At 38.7% G+C, this 24104-nt stretch overlaps 1 protein-coding gene across 3 annotated transcripts in view; it reads right to left on the bottom strand.

Moving 5' to 3' along the window:
- Nucleotides 1-44: 44 nt before the first annotated feature.
- The window catches only part of TEX9 (testis expressed 9), a 35914-nt gene continuing 11854 nt past the window's right edge, over nucleotides 45-24104 (bottom strand). Inside the window, exons 5-12 of one of the 3 annotated variants that reach the window (XM_067555891.1) lie at nucleotides 17944-17992; nucleotides 16462-16544; nucleotides 13593-13771; nucleotides 10257-10339; nucleotides 8848-9021; nucleotides 3858-3992; nucleotides 3029-3163; nucleotides 45-681 (exon numbers count right to left, since the gene is read on the bottom strand). In XM_067555891.1, the coding sequence (XP_067411992.1) occupies nucleotides 604-681; nucleotides 3029-3163; nucleotides 3858-3992; nucleotides 8848-9021; nucleotides 10257-10339; nucleotides 13593-13771; nucleotides 16462-16544; nucleotides 17944-17992 (916 nt within the window). In that variant the 3' untranslated portion in view covers nucleotides 45-603. Of the gene's footprint in view, nucleotides 682-3028; nucleotides 3164-3857; nucleotides 3993-6668; nucleotides 6813-8847; nucleotides 9022-10256; nucleotides 10340-13592; nucleotides 13772-16461; nucleotides 16545-17943; nucleotides 17993-24104 lie in introns of those variants that run through there. The other 2 variants (XM_067555892.1, XM_067555893.1) reach the window with 2 other exon arrangements.

Here is a 24104-nt window from a genome sequence, read left to right as displayed (position 1 = left end):
TTCAAAGTGACACAACACTAAATGAATGATGCTAAGAATGAGAATTACTTTCATCCATCATTTACACAGCCACATGCATTTAATATGGAAAAAGATAACACTATAGGAAGTAGATAGGACAGGGAACATTACATAGAGTGAGGACTTCTCTTCTATAAAATTAAGACGACTAGTGTCCACTAAAGTATTTAATGTTCCAATCTAGCTAAGAGTGGAAAGATGAGGGATGGACAACAACCATTATCCCTGCATAGTTCCCACACATGTATTTTTACAATAAAACTGATGATTGTGTTGTCCAAGTTGCAAAATGGATCAGAAGTTTTTCTCCCCATTAATGAACCATTTTTGAACCGTCACCTTAGTTTTCTGAGATATATAAATATTACCTCTTACTTGGACAGCAGTATTCTTCATCTTCTCTCTCCTACAGTTTCAAACAATCAATAAGAAAACAAAAAATTGGTAATCAAAACAGACATGTATACAATGGAGTCTTCCCTCTGTACTACTATCCTTTTGGACATATGTGGTAAGTATTAATACTTTTAAAACACTATACAATCAGCACTGATTTCCAAATAGAAGTTGTTGAACACTCAATCAGGAATTTCCCCACTCGAGAGCTTTCATGAACTCTTCTTCAGTAAAGGAAAGCATCTTAGCAGCTTCAATATGCATCTATAAAAGATTAACATAATTTAGTTAAACAATTAGGGATACAAGCAAAGATAACTTGATATGGCAAATGTAAAATTATTTGTAACCTAGATAGCTTAATGCAGACAGAAGTGGAACATGAAATAGTTTAGTTTTTTTTTTAAAGGAAGAAATTATGATTTCTCTTTCTGTATGTGTTGCCCCACTGGGGGGGAGTTTGGTTTCTGTTTAGTACCCCAAAAATGGGAACTGGGGGGGCAGCTAAAACTTGTACTTTTTGGTAGCAGTGATTTTCTAGTTTAGGAATCACGTATAACCTCAATGTGAAGAAGGGGGCAAGGGAGACATTCCATGGAGTTAGAATTGTAATACTTAACACAGACTTCTTATGCTTAAGTCTTTTCTTTATACATATTTCTCTACAACTGATATGTTTTTAATAGGCATTGTTTAATTACCATCTGACAACACTTATGGCTTTTAAAAATGTTTACAAGAGAATCAATGTCTTTCAAAATGTAACGTTCAACTCAGCTCTGAAGTTATCACAGCTACTAGGCTAGGAAGGAATTTATCTTTCAGATTCATGTTCAGCATGATGTTTTTCTGAGCAGTTTGAAAATACTTATCAGTTAAGGGTGCTACACAAACTATTCAGAACAGAAAAATCTGCTGCTATTCTATCTGTGCATATCAGTTTTCTTTTAAAAAGCAAGTTACTAAAGCAAAGGTGTATACATGACAGTCTGCCTTAGAGACAGTTGGAGCCTAACACCAGTTACTAATCAAGGTTTAGTGCATTCTTCATGACTTTGAGCCATTGAAGAGGTTCTGTTGGTCTCTGCAGTTTCAGTGCTACCATCAACTTAAGGTACTATACTAGACCATAAGAATGCATATTGCATAAGCTATCAAAATCTCAATAGTTTATGGAAATGCCATCCTCTCATGACTAAAAATTATAATTACTTGAAAAATTCCTAGGTGGTTTAGAGAAAAATGGTAAACACATGAAAATAAGGACCTTGCTTTTTCACATTGCATTCTGACAGAACCACCTATCACTCAAGTGGGCAGCATATATTGAAGCCTGAAAAACCCCGATGCCATATGATGAGAGCAATCTTCAGATCATATAGAGGTTAAAATCTTTATCCTCCTCCTACTTTACTTTTTTTTTTTTTTTTAAAGAAGAAAATTATATTGTACTAGATTTTAATTTTTTAAGATTGCAAAATCAGCATCTCATCTAAATGGGGTAAATATTTTGCACTGAAGCAACTGATGTCCAAAAGGGATCTGAATTTTTAATATATAAACATATCAATTCAAAACACAATGAGGATATAACTTATGTAATACACCAGCCTCCAGCTCCGGAAAGCTAAAGATGTCTTCTATCCAGATCCCTTTTTATAAATAAGGCCTTTTCCAAAATGTTCTCCTTTGGGAGCTTGTCCTTTAAATCTAGTGAGCCAACCACAGGTAGCCTTAAGGCAATCATTTGAACACCAAGCAAGCTGACTGCTGCAGGTTGCAATTCCCTTCCTTCCAGATGGTATTTAGTTTCATTTATGTCTTCTCTCTCACCCCTAAGGTGGTGGCACATCTTGACCTGAAAACTACTTCCACTACTTCCTATGGTGCCCATCCAAATTTGGAATACAAATATTGTATGGATGATCCAACCTAACTTACCCTGTGAGAGCAATACATCAAAAAGCTTTACAAAAAATCAACCCGAAGTTCTTGTCATAGATTAGGAGGCTAAACATAACCAAAGTTATCTGTAGAAGACCACACATTTTCTGAAATAGCTCATAAAGGACAGAACAACATTGCATTAAGCTAAGGTAACATGTTACTACTGAAAGGCCATCTTGCTGTAGTTGCTGACATGTCTAAGCTCTATTTTACATAATTTCCAACCTAAGAAGAATTCTCTGCATTGTCAGGACAGCATGGGGAAGCTGCTCCTATCTAAACTGTATTTGTTCAGTGAACCAAGAGGCCATTGATCTCAGGACTGCTCAATACAGCTTTCAGCAGCACTAAATACATTCCAGTTCAGGGACAAAAAGCCAAGACAGTCAACTCAAGAGATGATCTATCTGCCCAGTTTTCAGGACATTTTGGTAAAGGAGAAAGCCAGCAGTGCTACTTGTACCCTCCTAATAGCAGCAAACCTAACCACCCACCTTGCCCAAACATACCACTTACAGGAGATTGTGGTGATGCAGATCTGTTAGTTCATATGTTACTCAAGGAAAATACTGATGGTAATCTTGACCATTAGTATTTGTAACCTGAAGTGTGTAACACACTCACTATATAAAATGTTGTTAAGCTTTTAGGTTAAGAGACTCACCTTTTGTCTTTTTAGAATATCAATTAGCTTTAACTGTTTCTTGAAACCAGTCATTAGCTCCCCTTTTTGTTTCTCCAGTCTCTTGTTTGCTGTTCTTAATTCTTCAAGTTTTTTGTGCTCTTGGTTGGCTATATCCTAAAGAAGGACAAAAACAGCCTGTTATCTGGGGAATGGGTACTAACAAAAGAAAAAATAGCAATCTGTGATATTTCAGAAGGACAAAAAGAGATAAATCAAAACTATTCCTTTACCAAAACTTTTGACTTGTACCCTTAACAAACAAACCAACTCCCACATCTAGCTGAGAACTCTCTACTGCACTTAAATTTAAGGCAGCAGGATTTAATACTGGTACCACAATGTGGTGGGTGGATAGGTGTGTGAGGCATGCTTCGCAGTTACAGGGTCAAATTTTGCCAATATGAATTATTTCGCTTAGAAGTGAAATATAGTATTTGTCCCTCTCCATTTCTAATCATGTACCAGACTCAAGCAGATGGGGACAAAATGCATACATTTCAGCACTACACTTTGCGTAACCAATATATAAGACATTTTCCAGCAGGGGTTGCAATATTTTCTAAACAGCCAGAACTCTTGTCCAGGCTCTCAAATTGATTTGTTACAGTATTCTAATTGCCTCAATAACTTTGTCCAGCTTTGAATTGTCTATGAGACACAAAACACCCTCAAAACTAGTTTTGCCATCAATGATTTGAGGGTGCTCAATCCTTACATGATCAAGCTCTTGGGGGGGTTGATTTTTTTTTGGTTTTTTTAAGCATTTTTCAACGGGGGATTATACTTTTAAAGCAGTTTAAATCTGTACCTTATTGCTTTGCTTCAGTTTATTCAGCTCCATTTTATACCTTTCTGCTTCTTCAAGAGCCCTATTTAAGCGAACTTCTGTAGCACTCTGACTGGTAGAAGCCTGCTTTTGTATGCGCTTTTGATTCTCTAGTTCCTAAATAAATTAAAAAAAGAAGGAAAAAATGTGTTGGATAATGGTACGTCAATGAGTCCTCCTATAAGCAACACATTTAGAGCCAGGGACACACCCAAAATCCTATTTGATGTTGTTTGGCCTTGCAGTAGAATCAGACTTCACATCTCCTACTTTTATACTTCTAGAATAGTGCTAACTTCTCCCTCACTTTGTTTTTGTCTCGCTTTCTAGAAATACATCCCTTTTTAGTATTTGTCTCCAAAATCTTCTATTTGAGTACTAAGGCAGGCATCAACAAGCTCAGAGGATAGCACCATGGCCCAGTGACACTGAACCAATGTTGCAACAATTAAATGTCCTTGGGACAACTTGGTGTACTGTCTAGTCTAGAAGATAGACACTAGAGCTGCTTCTCCTTTCTGATGTTACTATTTGATAGTGGTGCGAGTGGGCAGAAGATGAGGGGAGGAGGCAAAGGCAGAGATATGTAGAACAGAGTAATGAGATAAAGAGATCAGGGGATGAAACTCACAGTAAGACAAAGCAGGAAGAGACAAGAATACAAGATATACTGGCAGAAATGGCAACTCTTGTCATTCACATGAAAGATGTCTCTAGAAAAGCAGAGTCAGGTTTTGGAAAGTAATACGTAGGAAAAGGCTAACTCATTTAACCAAAAGATAACATTTTAAAATCAGATATTACTCTTTTCTTTTAAGTTTTCTCCCTGAATTTTTGTCTCTTTTTGGGACACTTTCTCATACTTCTGATATTAACCCTTCTAAGACCAAGAGGTGGTGCTTTTTAAAAATGTGCCATTTGTGTTAGAAAGCTATCCTTAATGTAAGTGTATAGGATGAATGACTTGATTATGTAAGTGTCTGAATGGCAAATCTACATAGAAAAGTGTTGTGGTAAACTATCACTGGATCATATGTATATTGGAAGGATCCTGACTTCTCCAAGCTGGACCAGAGAAGAGGAAGATGGGAAATCTAAACAAATGTGTGTCTGACTAAACCACCTCGATGCTACTGCTGAATTTCTTTCCTCCAATATTTTGGACAAATGGAGTTCCTACATTGTGTCAGGCTCTACACAAGACTAAGATGGGTTCGCTTTTTTTACATCTGGAAGGTACACACATTTTCAGGTAAGATAACAGGAAAATGAAACACATTCAGGCAGTAAACAAACACCACAGTCTGTTCCTTTTCATAGCATCACCATCTCTTCTCTTTTACTAAGAAGACGGAGCTGTGAATAAAGTCAATTGCTTGTCTTAGTCTTCAGTGCCATAGACTCCATTTTACATTAAAATGAACTTCAACATTTTGGAATGGAGCATTTCAGCACCTGGCAACACAAAAGGATATACTTGCACAGGTATATAAACTATTGGCTAACCTAATCATGTAACAAAAAGATGGTTAAACGTTCTTTTAATGCTCTGTTTGACACTGACTCCAGAGAGTAATAGAATGCAGAGGGATTTTTGCAGATCTTTCAGTGGGGTTGTATTGTATTTTCATATCTTGTCAACTAATGCTACAAGATAAATAGAACCTTATTTTCTAAGTAACCAGGCTTTCTGCAAATCCTTCATAAACTATTCTTAACCGCTGAATTATGTTTCCCAAATAAATATCTGGGGGAGGGGAAATATTACTGTGTCAGGTAGGTCTTTTCAGATTTGTCTTAATTTCTGTTGTTTAGCATTGCTCTTCACTACCTCCTACAGTTATTTTAACAAAAACGTTCAATCTTTCCATTTGCTCTTACAGCTAAGCTGGCCAAAAATAATGTTGAAAGAATCAGCTGAGCATGTTCAAAGACCACTAAGGTAAACAGATACTGATTTCAAAACTACTCAGCAGCAGATCAGTCTCAAAAGTGACAGCAAAAAGGCCTTAAATATCAGTATTCACAACAACCATAACTGAAATCTTTTGGGGGAAAAATCCACAAAAACTTAGATCCATGAATTTGTCTTGTGAGTAAGAGATAAAGTTACATTCTGTTCCTACACAACATACATCCCTGAGGTGTTTCTGGCAAAACTTGCTAAGTCTGTTTCATATGAAGGCATATCACACAGTGAAGTTCAACAGCAGTGGATTAGAATCAGAATCTGAAGTCCACTGAACTTTTGGGGTTTGACTAAAGTGAGATCTAGGTCCAACTCAACCTGTTTATCTCCACTGTTCATTGGTTCATTCTTTTTGGGTCAGTGGTCGCCTTCTTAAGGCACAATGTGTGTGCGCCTGTGCGCCGTGCTGCCAGAAGTACTCTGTTATTTGGGACCCAAAGTAATTCTAGTTTTCCTGCAATACAACCCACTGTGTTGGCAAATTAAGGGTCTCGCATTTCTTCCTTTTCTTCACTGTCCTAATGTGTTTCGTGGCAACTCAATTTGACAAATGTGAACAAGTGTAAGGAGGTATTTAGTGCCAATGATTCAATGGCTATGCTGCTCATGAATTCTCTTCCCACTAGGCAGATAACGCTTACATAAATTTATCTTCATATTGTTTTACAAACAGTTAATCCTCAAAACAGCCCTGAGAGGTTCACAATCATTATCAATCCCTTCACAGAAGCAGAGTAAAGTGATTTGCCCAAAGGAAATGGAAGGAGTCAGAACTCAGAAATTTCTGGCTCCCCTACCCTGTATCCACACCACTCATTCTCCATAAGAGTACAGAGTTCACTCATCAAGAATTAAAGAGTGCAAGAAAATGGGAGGAAGTTGCAGAGGATATGGGGAGCAGTGGATTCAACTGTAGTATCTGTTCCAGGGAAGGACGAAGGAGCCCCTTGAAGTTTGATACCATCCCTCTAGAGCATGACAAACAAGAAGAATGCTAAAATTATTTCAGGTGAGGTATAGTAGCACAGAGTATGGAAGCCGGCTGATGTCTCTGTCTATATACACATAGTAAAGCAGCGGGTGGGAGGAGGAGAGTAAAGAAACCTCAAAAGTTGTGAAGCTAGGCAGGTTCAAGAAAATATCCATCACAACCTAATTTCCGTATGGCTTAAGTGATATTACCAGCCATACAAAGATTACCTGGATTTTAAAATAGCTTTTAAAACTCATCCAGACAATGTCAAGTGACATCCACAACACACAAACAAATACAATGATAAATCTGGGATGTAGAAACAGATACAAAAAGACAATGATATGCAGCACACTTCTATTAGAAGTTTATCTCTTCACATGCTAAGGGTGCTGAGAAGACTACCAATTTAAAAAGTTTTACTTTGGAGAAATGATGCCAAAAGCACACAAATAAAACAGATTACACTTATACTATCCCAACACATATATACAGACTGTCTCTAGACTTCAAAAGATGTCAGTCTCGAATATCTATGATCACTGTAGTGCAGACTCAGCTTATGATATTCAGCCAAATTCCCTGCAACATATCTACCATTCATCTCTATTTAATTAAAAAATAGCGTTGAATAATATACTACAAACTTTGCCAAAGAACAATTAGCTTTCAAAATCAAAAGATCAAGTCTGTAAGAGATTTAACCATTTATAACAAGAATGATTCTTTAAACCCTTATTTACTGGTAGTTAAAACTAAGCTTATGATTAAAAATATAAATACCAATTTCCTAACTTTCACATCAGTAAAAATATTAAAGATCGTACCTGTAAATTTAAGAGAACCAAACAATTAACTAGTTAGCTACTTACATAGCATACACATTTTAGATATCTAAATGTGCAGGCTTTTGCCTTCTCTGCCTTCTCAATCCCATAGACAAGTATTACTATTGCACATCAATTTTTTGAGGAAAATAAATATTCTCATTCCTGACAAAACCAAGTCAGGATGACTCCATCCTTATTCAATTTACCTGCAAAGCCCATAACTATTTTCGGTTTGGTTTGAAGTACTTGCACAAAACAGGCTTTTCCAAATTCTCTACTTAGTAGTTTAAAAATGCTAATGCTACATCAATTAATTAACATATAAGAATAGTATGTTTAACAATTGCTACAGTATGGTTTGATATAAAAGACACTTGGTTTAGGCTGCAAGTTATGTTTTCAGTTTTCATTTAATCATTTTTTAGATAACGTTTTCTAGGTTATTCAGATATGTTTGATTCTAAAATCAACCTCTCCAGCTCTGAATAATTAAAGAAAAAAACCACATGCTGCTCTTAGCTTACGTTCCAAACAAACAAAGCTGTGTATGTGGGCCATCTGCTATAACCAGGCACTTCACAACTCTGCATATGTGGCTTGTACTTGGAGCCAGATGGGTTGGTTTGGTTTTGATTTCTTAAAATTGGAGTGATTGGTTTTAAAGGGACACAGTCAACTTACCAAAACTAAAAACCAAAAAAACTGCACACACATACTCCATGACCCTTGCATGACCCATGCACCCATTCACCAACAAAAAAACCACCTCTATGTCTAACAGTTTCTTTAAAAAAAAAAAAATACTACTGTTACAACAAAGTTGCTATAACAAATAATTTGAGGAATAAATATTTTCCCCTATTTTTTCTTCTTTTGTGAACTTGCCTGCACTTTGTTTACAGTCAGTATCACCTGCCTCGAGGGATGTTCTACACAAGAATGAAGACAAAATAAATATAGGTAAATGTGACTGTAAAATCTTAAATTGGTGGGGGGACTCTGGGACAAAACCTAAAACTACTCAATTTTTTTTTAAATGGGTTAACTGGGTTATCTTTAAATCAAAATGTACAGCGTCAGTATAAGCAGAAGTCAGTATGTTAACTGCAAATCTGACTGTAAAACAATTCAGGTGATTGTGGTGATTTCATATTTTTTCCTTCGAACTTGTAAGGCTGAGGAAATAAATGGCTGCATTACCTTTTCTACTGCACTGAGCTGTTGCTGTAATCCTTCACTTTTCCGGTTAGCTTCCTCTGATAGCATTTTGTACTTTTCAATTTGAAACTGTTGAGTACCGACTGTTCGCTGGAGTCTAGCTCGTTCCTCCTCAGTTTCTTTAATCCGAGAATTTAAATTCTGATTCTCATCATCCTGTCAGTCAATAATTAGTAAACTTAGAAAACAATAAATGTTTTACAAAAGTGTTATGATGAGGAAGCATTTTTCTACAAGTTAATATGGAGTTATTAGTAAATGGTTTTTGCAGATATTGTTGTGATCACTCGTGTTTTAATTTGTAAAATTTTAAAACAGCACTTCTCTCATAAGCAATACCTGATAAACTAGACTGTGAATTCTACCGTGAATTATCTAAGGAAACAAAAAAATTCTTAAATTCAGCACTTAGTAAATTTTAATTTTCTACCAGTTGAATTTTGTCTAGCGTTTTATTTGAACAATATGCTATACTAGAAACATGCTTTAAATAAAACTTCAGTAATTTAAGGTTCCAGGCACTGAAGATCACAGTACTGTGATAGCCATTATTAGTTATAGAATAACGTACATAGTAAAGCCATGCAGAGGCTCTACGTAAATTCAGAATAGTAACATATTTGTGAGAATGTATATAAACAAAATGTTTGAAAATCTGGTCATTAAGAAGAAATAAGGGGTGGATGCAACAAATTTTCATTACAATTACAAAAAATAATCACTTCCCAACTTTTAGTGAGGTCATCTATTTTTGAGTTACAGACAATCACAGCTCATATTCTTAGATACCTCAAGTACCCAAATTCAGGTTTATTTTAAAATCAATTAGTATATAGCAACAGCTGAATTTTCATGTTCTATTTACATCCCTATTTTAAATAATTTCATGATTTAGAAACCATTTCTCCTTTAGAGTATAAAATATCTTCAAGATTGTTTTTTACAATCATAAATCAGTGTTAGTACAGATAAGTCAACAGACTTAAAAAAAAAAATATCAAGGCACATCCAAAAGTCTGAAAAAGTTTCTACAACTTTTAAGAGAACAAACCTGCTGTCCCACCCCTGAAAAAAACACTAACTGTTCCTTACTTATAAATTGGATCACATAGAATATGATGGTTTAAAACTTCATTTGAATTTGTTTTAAATTATACTTTTAAATCTTTAGCCTAAAGATTAAATACTTATGAAACACAAAAAACAGTATTCTAGACTCTGGGTTCATAAAAAGGAAAAATTAGTTATGTAGATCCCTCACTCTCTAATAACTGAAGCTGTAGTATCAAATGCATCCCACTATGGATTCTAATATAGCCTAATTAACGACAGTGTTAAATGGAAGGGGAACCTTATTCAGTTGCTACTGAATAAGAACACTCAATACATACCTTTTTACTACAATCACGTACTAAACTATCCAGCTCCTCTTGCATAACACGCAGCTTTGCCTTAAGAAATCTGATCTGGGCTTCTGTGAATTTAAATAGTCACATTTAATAACCTTTACTTATAAATAATCCTATAAAATATGACTGTGATCTTTTGTTTGCTTTGGGTCAAACCGGATCAAGTTAGGAACAAATTGTTGTCATCTATAGACTTGTTTACAAAATACACCATACATACTGTTTAATACAATTATGCAAAAAACTAATTTGCAAATAAAATTTTCATGTAAGTTACTTGTTCTTAGACTAAGCTGTGGATAGCTTTTGTTTTTTTTTTGTTTTTTTTTTTAAATTATTATTAAAGACTTACTGAATTCAGCACTCTTAAAATGTCAAAGACTGATAACTCTGGAAATGGAAGTGCAAGCTTCCCCAAAACTCTCATGACAATGTGCCTCAAACCTGAGCTGGAGGAACCACATCTAAAAGTGAGAAGATAGTGCAGTCTTCATGCAGGTTCAGTCCAAAGCCCCTCTGTGTGATGGTCATTAAGGATACCAAATAATGCCAATTGTGAGGGTGATTTCTGTGACATGGAACTGAACTGGGATAACCAAATCATTTCACACAGGCAGGGCAATGGCTGTTGGATAGTTACTATAGTACTATTCATTTTGCCTGGATTTGAAATAGTGACCTAGAGGCAAACAGCTGTATATTACATTACTCTTGAGCCATCTAGCTCTCATAAATAGAAACTTCAAGCAGCAAGTGCTGAGGCTTTTTGTTCAGTTACAGAGAAATTCACCCATCCCTGTTTAAAGCTCGAGTGACTGTCTTTTGTGGAGGTAAATTTGTGGGGGCTGAGTGGGTGGAACTGACACCTCAATCCACCGACAAGCCAGTGCACCTTCATGGCCACTATTCTAGCTGACAGAATTGAACAGACCACTACCTCTCTAATGTTGTTTACATGGGATTTTGGGGCCAATGGATAATCCATTTAATTGTGAACCCAGCAGCCTCCCTCTCTGCCTGTCACCAGTGACTCCCTCTGTAGAGGCCTATTTAAAATATTAAGGGCTAAATTCTGGTGTCTGGGAGACATTCAGGCATGTATTCCAACTGTCTGTGGATGATCTGAGAAGCAAAAATCAGTCCAATGTCCTTTTCAGCCTACAGTGCAGATCTGGTTATGGAAACAGTCTCAAACACAGAGTTCAGTCCATAACTCTCTTAGACTAGATAACCATGTTGTTAGTTCAAGATGTCCTGTTCCTATTGCCAAACACTGAATTAATTCCTTTTTCCATCATGAATTTATTTAGCAGATAGTTCTAATATTCTCCACGACACTTACATTTTAGTTGGGATATCAGAGTCACAAAACAAATAATCAGAGTTTCACATGGATTCTCCTTGACAGGTTTTCCCAAATTGGCTCATATAAGAAGGCCAAAGATCATGCAACTTCTATCTTGAATCCTCTGTCAAGTACTGATTGTTGTCACTGCGCAGTTAGACACCAACATCATAGCATTTTGAAAATGCAATAAACCTCTAACTTCACACTTCCTTTCACATTATGGGACTATGTGATGGCGAGTACCAAGTCCTTTGAGGACCCCTGCTGGAGGCCTCATGGTCCTACTACACCCCACCCCAGGAAAGGAGCAGTGACGATGGGTCCTCTAGGCCTGCCTAGACAGGCTGCAGTGAAGCAGCCAATCAGAGTGCAGCAAGCTCAGTTAAAAGGAGCTGCAGGGCCTAAGAAGGTCAGTTGCTGGCTGGAACGAGAGGACTAAGGAAGGGTGCTCCTTACTGGTGCTCAAGGGAGAACCAGAAAATGGGTTCTGCTGGCAGTGGTATTCAGTAAGGAAGGAGAGGAGTTGAGAACTTCAGCCCTGAGGTAAGGAGAAGAGAAAGGAGCTATATGGGAAAAGACCCAGAGAATAGCAGCAGTGAATTAGAGGCAGTGGTATGTGGCTACTGTTTATAGGGTATCAGGGTTGGGAATTGGAGTAGTGGGCAAGCTCGGGTTCCCCCAGTGGTCACTAGTGAAGTGCCCAAAGCCCCGAGAAGGGGACAAGTTTGGTTTTGAAGCCCAAGCAAAGGGCTGGAATTTAAAGGACTTGGGGACATGACTAAAGACCCTGATAAGGGCAGACAGAGTGTCTAGTGAACTCTTGGTTACCATCCACCCCCAAAAGGGGCCTGAAATTAAGGAGTGACCTGGCTGGAGAGCTGGGTCACCAGAGAACTGCTAAGGGCAAAGTCTCCAGGAAGAAAGCCCTGCATGTAGTGCTCCATAACAAGGCTGGGAGAGGCTTAAAGCTAGCCTGGAAGAGGCTGAAAACTGTGCTCAGAAACAGGGCTGTGGACACCAACAAGAGCACATCGATAGTCTTTGTTGGACCTTTGTCACTCTAGAAGGAGTTAGTCCATTTCAGACTGTGTGACTTAGCCGGAGGGCTGAGCCACTGAAGAGCTGCCTGCTGAAGTCAACAACCTACAGGAGGCACTAGGAAAAAAGGAAAGAGTGCAGGATCATACCCAGAGGACAGGAGGTGCCCATGAGAGTTGACTGCACCCTATCACAGACACTGTATAAACTATACTATAACTCTACCAGCATGTATCATACCACAGCCAAAAAGGCAGGTGCGAACCATGGCTTTAGCGTCACTGACAAAATGCTACAATCCCTTCTCACATTCTAGTTATTTCTAGGTCCAGTGTAAACACCATTTGGAGTGAGAAAGGATCCAGAAGATCCTCATTTAAACATTATAGCTAAAACATTACTTCATTAACCACTTACCCAAGATCCACAGCATGGATCTGATGAAAGTATTTAGCCCTAAAGACAAAGGCTGTGCAAAGACTTTTATCTTATGGAAATATAAGCTTAGGACCAAATCCTGATCTCAGGTACATATTTGTAACTCCCAATGAAGTTAATTAAAAAAAGAGTAATGCACAGATCTAAAGTCACAATTTTGTCCTGAATAACTTACACACCCTCCTTCCAGAAAGGACTGGTACTAAAGAACAAGGGTAAGATATATTTCCAATGGAGCAGGGACACCAGCCCATTCTTTCCATATTTATTTGTACAATTATTGACAATTCCCATTGTCCTGGGAATACACAAAGTCCTGTGTTGTTTTCCTCACCTTCTCCCCAAAGCATAAAATCTGAACATAATTTAAGAGTTCGAGAACTTTCTCCTATAATCTACACAGAAATGATAAAATATAGGGATTTTCAGAAGATCCTGTCTTAACAGTAAGGAAGCAAGGATAAGAAAATACATAGATATAGGAGAGAACCTACCTGCTCCAATTTCATTTCCTACACTTGGAATAATATCATCATCTTGACTTTCAAGCAGGTCTCCTTCCCCCAGTTTTCCTTCTATTTTGCTAATTGTCTTTGCAAGAGAAAAATCTGTGAAGTCCTCCGGGATTGCAACATCAGCAGCAGCTTGTACATCAGTGCTTCTTAGCTTTGCACTAAAATTCCATAATAAAATTTCTAGGTTTGTTATGATATTATAAATATACTACAAAAAATTCTTATGTCAGTCATTTATAAGTGTACAAAACCATTTAGCTATTGTAACTTTGCAGTCTGCTAATACCTTCATTTTTTACATTAGTACAAAAGATGCAAATGCCAAGCATTTGCTCCCTTTACCAAAAAATCTTTACTATATTCAAATTAAATTCAAACTGATAACAAATATCATGTACTGCTATGAAGATTTTACAAGGCCTTCTTCACACTCTATGATTTCATGCTTAAGTCACTGTAGAAGGAAGAAATAAAACCCTTTGATTCAAATTCTGTGTGATAGCCATATTGTGTGCAGCGCAACAGCTATCTTCTTAGTGACAGAAGGCTTCATTAGCTACGATTATTTAACCTAGAAAGAGAAGGTTCTATTAAGATATTTAAAATTACAACACTAGCTAAATCAAAAGGAACACTTCTCCATCTTCATTGGTCTTCTGCTTTAAACACTGTTGATCATTCTCCCCTCTCTTGGCTTCTGCAACTCTGTCCTCCCGTTTCCCCTCCAACCTTTCTGACCTCTTCTCTGGTATCTCCTATGGCCACTCCATGTACTTCCCTCTCACAATCATTCTGTCCTACTTTTTCACTACTTCTTTTTTGGTGAACTTCATCTGCTCTCAGAGTTTTACATTCAGATTTTCAAATCCATTTCTCTTGCCCTGATTCCAACTTCTTGTCCTATTTCACATCTGCTGTCTCAAATTCAGTCCCACCAAGACTGAGCTGCCAGTCTCTTTTCTTAATCCCTCTCTGCTCTCCTATTCCTGACAACTCTGCTATCCTCCCTCTCTTAAGCGCACAATCTTGGTGTCATTTTCAACTTTTCACTCTTTTCCCTCACAGCCAGTGACTCTTGCTAAATCATGCTATTTCATCTAAAGCCCCTCCCTCCCTCTGTTATACATATTGCTAAAATTTACCATCTCATCCCTTGATTGAGATATCCTCCTTACTCTGCTCCCACCTCCACTGTATCTGTCTCCTGGTGCTTGAAATGTCACCTGTATCCCTGTAATGAGGTTTATAGATCCCTCATGGAGTAAAGGAGTAATGGACCGGTACTGGAATAGGAAGTCCCTGCCCCACAGCAGCTGCAGAGCATGCTCCAAATGGAAGGCCTGCTTAAAAGAGACTGACAAGCAAGGAGGGGAAAATTGAAGGAAAGACTGGCTGTAAGCAAGTAGTCAGGCTACAGCTTCTGGGACAGAAGGATCTAGAAGGAAAGAATCTGGACTGTGGGTAAGACCCAACTGGGAAGCCAATAGCTTGGCCCCTTCCTTATCCCCCCCACCCTTCCCCCTGACAAGGAGAAGCAAGTTGACACTGGAAAATCAGCTGAGAATACCCAATAGACTGTTTGAACTATTGAGACTGTGGGAACAATCCTCTGCTGAGAGGGAAGCCAAGTGCTATGATCATGTCCCAAACTGAAGTGAGAACAGAAGGAGATAGGAGGTGGCCATGGGGAAGTTGGTTTGTTGTACCAGCCAGAGGGAACTGAGACTCTCCTCACTCCTTGGACCATGGGCTGGGATCTGGTGGAGTGGGAGGGCCTTGGTTCCCCTACCCACCCCCCCTCCACCTGACCCAGGTAGTACTGGGGGATGATGGAGTGAAACTCTGCCAAAAGGCCTTCAGATTACTTGGCAAGGCCATCCCAAGACTCAGACTGTTGAGCCATAGGCCTGCCCCCCTAGACCTGCTGGGCCCCAAGTGAACCCTGCTACACTCCCTTTCTAAGTTTTATACCATATCAACAGCACTTTATAAAAAGAATAGAGCTAATGAACTAATTTCCTCCCTACCTCCATCAAGACAGCTAGGACAAATTTCATTTGTTTTTCCTTTTTTTCCTTCTTTTTCCCCCCTTTTACCTTACTTGTTGGTGGGTTTATTGTAATTATATGACAGCTAAATTGAAGAAATAAGCATTGCATTTTGCTCTGAAGTCAGTGAAGTTTGTGAGCATTTTAACCTCCTCCAGTAGCAAGTTTCAAAACCTAGGCCTCTTGAGGATACATTTCCATTGTATCCACGGGCTACCTGTCCCACTGAGTGTCAAATCAAAGCTTTTCACAGTATTAAAGGACCCTACAAATTTTGGCCCTATCTTTGCCTCGCCTGTCACCTTGGTGAATTCTGAACTCAGACACCACTGTAATGGACACACTAAATATGTGGATAGATGCCTTTGGGCCTTACTTTTCCCCTTTATCAGCCTCAATGATTCCAATCTGCTCTACTCAAGCACATTCATTTCAGGTACCTCTACCAGCATGCCTTCCAAAGCATGACCATAGGTAGAGATCTGTTTGTTCCTCATTCATTGAGACAGAGTTTAAATCACAACCTTGACAAATCCTTTGTTTTAAATTTGTGATAAGCCACAGTTTCACTGCTGTGGTGTTAACTATGGATGTTTATTAAAGATTTCCAGCTGCTTTATGCAGGTGATCATATAGCAGATGTAGGATTAAGTAAACTGTAAGATGTTTCCAACACAAAGTATATTCATATAAATATGTGCGCTCTGGTCAATATACAAAAAATCAACTAAAATTATTCTCATTTCATAACCAGAGTACAGATTCTAAATAAATACAAATGCAGTGTACAATTAATGTACCTTGAAGTTGTTCTTTTTCCCTTACTTCCAGAATGCGGTTTGTTCTGAGCTGTAGACATGGAACCAGATTTCTTGTTTGGTTGCTAGGAAAAAGGTTATCATAAATATGATCCTGACTATTAAAATCTGCAACACTTTTTCTAGCACAACTACTTTTCCATTTTCCTGGTGTCAAAAGGAATATTTTAAATAGTCTGATTTTCAAAGCCTGAGCCACTCAAGAAAGCAAAACAATTTTTTGCCTAATTTACAAATTTACTACTACATGTGCAAACTTGGTATTTGCATGTACAAGTGACTAAACACTTATTTATTTGCACACACAACTGATTTGCACATGCAGTCTTGAGTATGCACAAGTAAGGGACAACAGTGACGCAGCCATTAATATACAAACACTGCTAATGCACTACAACTAAATAAGCAAGATTATTCCACCTAGACACCTCAAGTTTAATTCACCACACGTCATCTTAGATCATGACTGCAGTCTCAAGTTAATAGAAGACATTGCTGTTGACAGCATTTCCCACCCCTTCTAAATCACCAATGGACCTAACATATTTTTAGTCTTGCTATATCTTCCTTCTGCAGTAAAATTACTGAGCAATTTTCAGAGCTTACTCCCAAATCATGCTTTTCCAAGGATCAGCTTTCTTTCTTGCAGGAAACACTCTGGAAACTTAATCCCCAAAGGATGCAGCGGAGCTGAAGTTAGAGGCTAGTGAGTCTTTCCAGTTGTCCTGACCTTGTTTATCCATTATTTTCTTCTCATGACAAGTTATTTTGCTCATTAATTTATTTCAGAGGACTTTAATTGAAAAATAATAGTACTGCCATTAACATTACACAGACAAGAGAAGGACACAGAAATTTTGTCTAAGGAAAAAGGGCAGTAATTATAAAATTTTGCACTTGTGACCTTTAATCTAAGGATTTCAAAGTGCTATACATACTGAAATAATAGGCCTAATTTACATAGGAGTAAAATAAGGCACAGAAACTAAGGACTTGTCTAACTTGAAATGCTACAGCTGCACCGCTGTAGCACTTCTGTGTAGACACTAACTATGCTGACAGGAGGAGTTATCCTGTTGGCATAGGTAATCCACGTCCCCAAGAGGCAGTAGCTATGTTGACAGAAGAATTCTTCCATTGACCTAGCACTGTCTATACTGGAGGTTGGATCGTCTTAACTACGCTGCTCCAGGGGTGTGGCTTTTTCACACCCGAGTGACACAGTTAAGGTGACTTAATTTTCTAGTGCAGACCAGGCCAAAGTGACTAATATAAGGTCACCTAGCAAGTCAGTAGCACAGCAATTTGCAGAAATAGAATCCAGGAGTCCTGTCTCCCAGACTCCTGTTCTAAACACCCCCGAGATTTTCTCCTACAATATATGCCATTCAGTACAGCTTCCAGAATGACAGACATATCTATCTGGTAATTACATTAAAGAGCAAAATGTACAGATTTCAGTACCTTAATATGCGAACGTGTAACGATTAGCACTTCGGGAGAAATCACTTCTCTGACAAGAAAAATAAAACTAAAGTAAAAGGTTTTGTAAATTCATAATAAAACAAATACTTAAAGAAAAATATTCATAAATGAATTGTGCTTTTTATTCTGCTGCTTCTGACATTTTACATACCTCAGACCAAAACGGTAAAAGTAATGGTAAGATTGGAGAAAACATGCCAATTGCTTTTTTTACTAAAATTATTTTTCTTTTAATCCAATAAATATAGTTGATTTGGGACTTCAATGAAAAATGAAAAAGAAAGTTCAAGAATAAGGGCTGATCAGTGAAAGAAAATCAAATCCTTTACCATGTGGCAGGCTTAGATCAGTTAAGTTCTCAATGCATCTCTGTGAAAGCAAAACAAAACCTGCAAATAACTTATTTATGTGATTTCATACTCATTTCTTAAGCCTCCTTCACTGCTGATCATAAAAGGATAGATTTGTAGTCCTAACTGTGCCCTCACACAGGGATATATATATATATATAGGGAAATAAGACATATCCCACTTACACAAGATGCTCCTGGTATGGTACATCTATTTCAAGATAATTGTTTGCACAAATAACAAATAACATAGTGATGCTATTCTCAGCCTCTACTCAAGTGGTTTGTTAGTAAACAGCACTACTAACTAAACAGAGGAGGATGGGAGGGCTATGTGGGGGATTGATGGTGGTCATGTGATTTTGGATGTTCCATGTGATTTGTGAAGACTATATTTTAAAAGTCTGTGGCTCAGTGGGGTAGGTAAGGAGTGGAGCTATCACCTAGAGTTGGTATTTGCATGGTAACAGGCTTGATAAGACAACCAGGAAAGCTGGTTAAACAGAACTGTGGGGAAACATGGGAGGTGTCTAGGGCCAGGACTGCAAAAGACCCTGAGGATGGGTACAATCAGAAGAATCAGAAGGAAATAATCTGGACAAAATAGCTTGGAGGGAAGTTGACACTTAGGGGGCCAGGCTGGGATTTCCGGCAAAGGTGGGGAAAAGCCCCCTCCCCTCTCTACAGCCCTCCACCAACAGGGCAAAAAGACTGCTGATTGTAGTAGGGGTCTAGAAAAGGAATTTCATTCAAATTTGCGTGAAGACATTCTGAGCGCTTTGAAGGTGGACCCTGAGCAATTATGGGAATAACTATGTATTCTGAGGAAGGCTGGAAGATGGTTTTGTGTCCATTAGACTTGTTCTGGCTGCTCTAGAAGCAGTGGAGGACTTTTGTGACTTAGCGCAAGGGCTAAATCATCTCAGGAATCCAGCAGTGTTGAGAGTCAGAGGACTACCAAGGGAAGAAAGTGGACAAACCAGAATAAGGAAGCTGAGACAGATAACTCCCTTGGCTTCCAGTTGGGTAAAATGATCAGATATGAATGGCCATCCGCACTATTGTCCAGGCTACACGTTGTCCAGGATACTTCCTTCTGGTAATAACTGTTCTTGGGGTCCTTCTCTGTCCTGTCCCTAAGCCCTGGTCTACACTTACCTGGAGATTTGGCAGCAGTTGACGGAAGTTATGCAAGCTACACAAAGTAGCTTGCGTAACTGCCGTACACTGGTGTGCTTCCCTTCTGCGCGCCATCTTCACTGCACTGTGCCGACGGGAATGGACACAGCACTACGCCGCTTGAGGGGGTGGTTTACTAAGGTCGACTTCCTGATCGATTGAGCGGGTCTACACTGACTTTGCCACCGTCAGTATAGACATACCCTAAGTCTCTCACAGGCCTCCTCCTATCTCTCTTCCACCATCCTCTGTCTTCCCAACTCTCTTGCCTTCTGCTGTGCCAAGTCCAACCCTAGGTCATACTTCTTTCCATCTTTTCCAGGGAACCATAGGCTTTTTCTTGTATATTCTTGGCTGGTTGCCTGACTCCCTCAGTCATATGATTCCAAACAATCCCTTCTGCAGACATTTCCAGGGTTCCCTGCTCTTAAATGGACAAACCCTAAATTATGCTTAGAGACACAGCAACTGCTCTTAAAGGTGCTCCCTGACTGTTACAGGCAAAAATAGACAACCCGAACCTATTTGACTAGAGCAATGGTTCTTAACCTTTCCAAACTACTGTACCCCTGAAGCCTGAATCCCACCCCCACGGGGCTGAGGCATGTAACTTAGTTTCATGGCGCCCCTGTGGCTCCAGGCAATTGCCTTTCTTGCCACCCCCAATACCAGCTCTGCACTTGCGACCCCTCTAAAACCCCAGGTTAAGAAACACTGGACTAGAGAGTGTAACCTAATTTTCAGCTCTCATATTGAAAAGGGTAAGAGAGAGGAGTGAGTGCTGGCCCTAAAATGCTTTTTTTAATTAATGTTTTCAGGCACAACAGCTGCCATCTATTACTTGGGATTAAAAACAGAGATTTTCTTCCATCTGCATCTTTTTCCTCTTTTCATTCCACTCTGAACTGGCTGTCACACCTGTACCTGTTTAAAGTTGACTGTCAGAGGTGTGCTACCAAATACCATTTTGGACTTACGAATGTACCAAGTTTTTCTCTTGTGACTAACTAAGGTTGCTTGCCTTATACTCTCTCCTGAAATTTCAAATTATATGTGCCACTGACTCTAGGTGGCTTGCCCTGAACCAATCCTTCCTAGAAGTAGACCCTATGATTAAGAGTACCAAGCTGTGGCTGATCAAAGACACTTATCAGGATCAAAAATCACCCCTAGATGTTCAAGAAAAAGGCAATCTCCTGTAGGTTACTGCTGAGAATATCTATAACAAAAAACCCTTGTAGGACTGGGGGGTTGTTTATTATTTTTTTAAAAATAGATAGTCCAGGTTCAGATGTAGCCATTCTCTTCACAAAAACCATTTATCTTCTACCTGAAGCTGTATCAGATAGAGGAGGGTTAAGTCTCATGCTGTACTACTTATCAGTAAAAATGTAGTGCAGTTGAACAAATAGTAATCAGAACTGTTGGAACACAAGCAGGATTCTGCAAGCAAAAGATTGGTGTCCCATTTATACATTTTAGAAGGAAATAAGACCTTTATTTTTCCCCTCAAGAAAAGAGAACTTTTCTAATATACAATCTGTCTGCTGTTTAGGAAACCCAGTTTATTCTGCAGGATTTGGTATGTCAGCAAGATCAATGTCAACTACAGTAAACTGCAATGCTTAGCAAGAGCCTAAAGTTTGAGCCCTCTGTCTCAAAGTCCAGTTCCTGTGCCACAGGCATAAAAAGGTATGTGCTATTTACATCTCCCTTTTAATGGTGCCTTTCATCAAAAGAGCTGAAAATAATTTTCAGATTAATTAAAACCTATATAGTAATTATACCCATTATACAGCCAGAGAAACAGACTCAGAAAGGTTGAAGTGTGGCCAGAAAAGGACTATACAGTCTTTTTTCACAACATATCTGCCTCTTGGGTTCAGAATTATATCTGCTTATTTTATTGACAAATCAAAATTTTTACTATTTTTATTAAATAGAGGAGAAATGCAGCTTTGGGAAAGGAAAATGGATTCTCTTCTGGGTCATGAGTCATCAGTTGTAGTGTAGAGCATATTAAATGCAAATTTTAAAGGAAGTTAAACATTAAGCTTAATGTGTGGTAAAACTTACGTTACTAATCGCATACTAAAGTTTAAAAAAAAATCCAGTTTACTTTTCACTACTTGCACTTCTTATTTCTTCCATTTATCTCCACATGGACAATGAAAATCAACTAAGTCAGTTTTACTTCCAGGTTCCTGGTGCTGCAATATTTGTGTTTTAGTCGCTGGAGTGGATTGTTTAAAAATGACTATCAATGTTTTAAACAAGTAAATAGTTCAGTTGGTTTTCACAACACTTAAATTTTAGGCCAAAGTTAACTGCACTCCCTTAACTTTTATTTTGAGGTTCAGAAAGAACACCTTGGTTTGGACAAAGGTTCAGGTCTGTTCTTACCTCCTCCAGATCCGTTTGGCTACCTCTAATCCAGATGGCAATATGTCTCTATGCTCACCCTATTTTAACAATGGAAACTACACTCACATTCAAACCTCCCAATTCACAAACAGAAGAGTTTTATCTGCACAATGTTCTAGATACTGTTAATCCAAGAAACTGAAGAGTCCTTCCAAACATGTTTTCGAACTGTTTTGTTTTGGGTTTTTTTAAGTTGTGATCTGGTTATCCCAGTAGGCTATTTGTGCTGCTAGTATCAAATGATTACAGACTGTGGATGGCAACAGACAGAGGATAGTCTTCCTATCCTGTTTTCCTTGTATTCCCATCCTATTGGTTAGCTACAATCACTGAGGGAAGGGTAGGATTAATGCCCTCCTCCACGGCTTCTGACAAAATACTCCATTACATATTGCTTACAGAAATATTAAAATGCAACACCCCTATTCTCAGGAAAAAAAGAGCATCCCTTTCATCAGCATGTAAATTTGTTCTAACACCTCTGCATTCAGGCATACTAACCACAAATTCTATTTGTTTGCTGAAGTGTTCAACTCTATTTAATTTTAAAGGCACTGTTCACTTGCCCATGTTTGCCGGTCACCCTGTTTTTAAGATCCTCAAGAAATGAAGATTAATTTCATGTCTCAAATGACTTGCACAAAGTGTTAAGCCTGAAAAGGTTCACAAATAAGTACCAAAACTGGTGGTCACATTGAAATAGCAGCTAATGTTTACAATCAGTTTCCTGCACATAAACACAAGGTGCGCGTGCATGAGTGAATCCTTTGTGTTCATTAATCCTATTCAAAGCCTATAGCATGTCTGTCCATGCGTGCACAGCCAATCCTCCCACTCCATCCCCTTCCCCCCCCCCCGCGCCTGGCCATGCCCTGAAGAGTGAAAGTGTAAACAAAAGCTGATCCTTCAGCACAAACATCAGAGCTGCTTTGTTTCTCAATGTAAAATATTAATAACTTGGATGAAAAAAGACTTTGCTATAAAATACTTGAGAACAGTATTGAGATCTACCTCAATTTAGTGTCCCTTTAACTAAATTAAACATTTGCTTAAAAAAAGCAAGTGAGGATTTTTTGCTTCTATATCTTTTTCTTTAAACTCCACTGCCCATTATTTAACTGTTTTCCAACCTTAACCTGGTTTTTCATCTTGGTTCTATATCTGTCACTCTTATTTCTCTCTCTCTTTGTTAGAAACAAAGACAAAGAATGACCACCACCCAAAAAAAAACAACACATGGAAAAGAACACAGCCTCTCTCAAATGCTTTTTAGTGCTCTCTACCTTCTTTTACCATTAATGTTACCTCCATTTTTCAAATTATAATATGCTTCCTCTTGCCAAAAAAAAGACACATACTGAAAAGTAATTTTATACGATAAGTTAAAGACAACCATTTTGAAGGGCAATGGATGCTCATCCTAGGATAATCAGCAAGTCCAACTACCTAGTTTGCATACCTTCCAGCTTCTAAAGGCTATCAATGGCTTTTAATTCTTTTACTGCAGTCTGGAGTTTTCTCTCTTTTTCAACTAAAAGTTACTGGACACAAAAACAGTGGTTGCCTTAAAAGCTTTTCAACTACTTATGTAATTGACAGGTCAACTGTATCTTAGAGATTCCTGGCCAAGGCGCCCCTTCTTTCCCCAACCCCTCTTAGACTATGTCTAGATTACATACCACTGGTAACAGCCGTGTGTAGGGTACATGTAGCTGCAGGCTGCACCCACACTGCACTGTATAGCTACATGTCAGTGAAAGACTGGCAGAGGGGAGGCAGCGGGGAAAGGCTTCAGCAGATCCCCACTGCCAGAGCATTTCACTGCAGCAGGAAAAGGGATCCCGCAACAGGGAACTGATGGAGCCATGGGCAGTGCATATAAGAGGCTGGGAGAGGCTAAGCTTTCCCAAAAAAGGCTGCCCATGCAGAAAGACAAATGCTGTGCATGGGGCACAGATCACCTCCCTTTGGAGGTGAGCAGACCTGCCACCTTTGGAGCACCAAAAGCAAAGCTCCCTGAAAGTTGGGGGTCACCGGTGCCTGGATTGAGGCCCCACCCCCACAATGACTCTTTCCCTGAGGCCCTGCCCTTGTTCTCCGTCCCACCCCTCAGCTCCCTGCCTGGGCCTGGCTATGAGGGAGAGCAATCTGGAAATATGCCAGGGAGAGGCACAGCAGAAGAAGGAC

This window comes from Emydura macquarii, unplaced genomic scaffold (assembly GCF_026122565.2).
Source record: "Emydura macquarii macquarii isolate MOO-44397 ecotype Brisbane River unplaced genomic scaffold, CSIRO-AGI_Emac_v2 contig_1644, whole genome shotgun sequence".
In the NCBI taxonomy this organism is placed as follows: Eukaryota; Metazoa; Chordata; order Testudines; family Chelidae; genus Emydura; species Emydura macquarii.
Note: the sequence above shows the minus strand (reverse complement) of the source record. Positions and strands in the feature narration are given on the sequence as shown.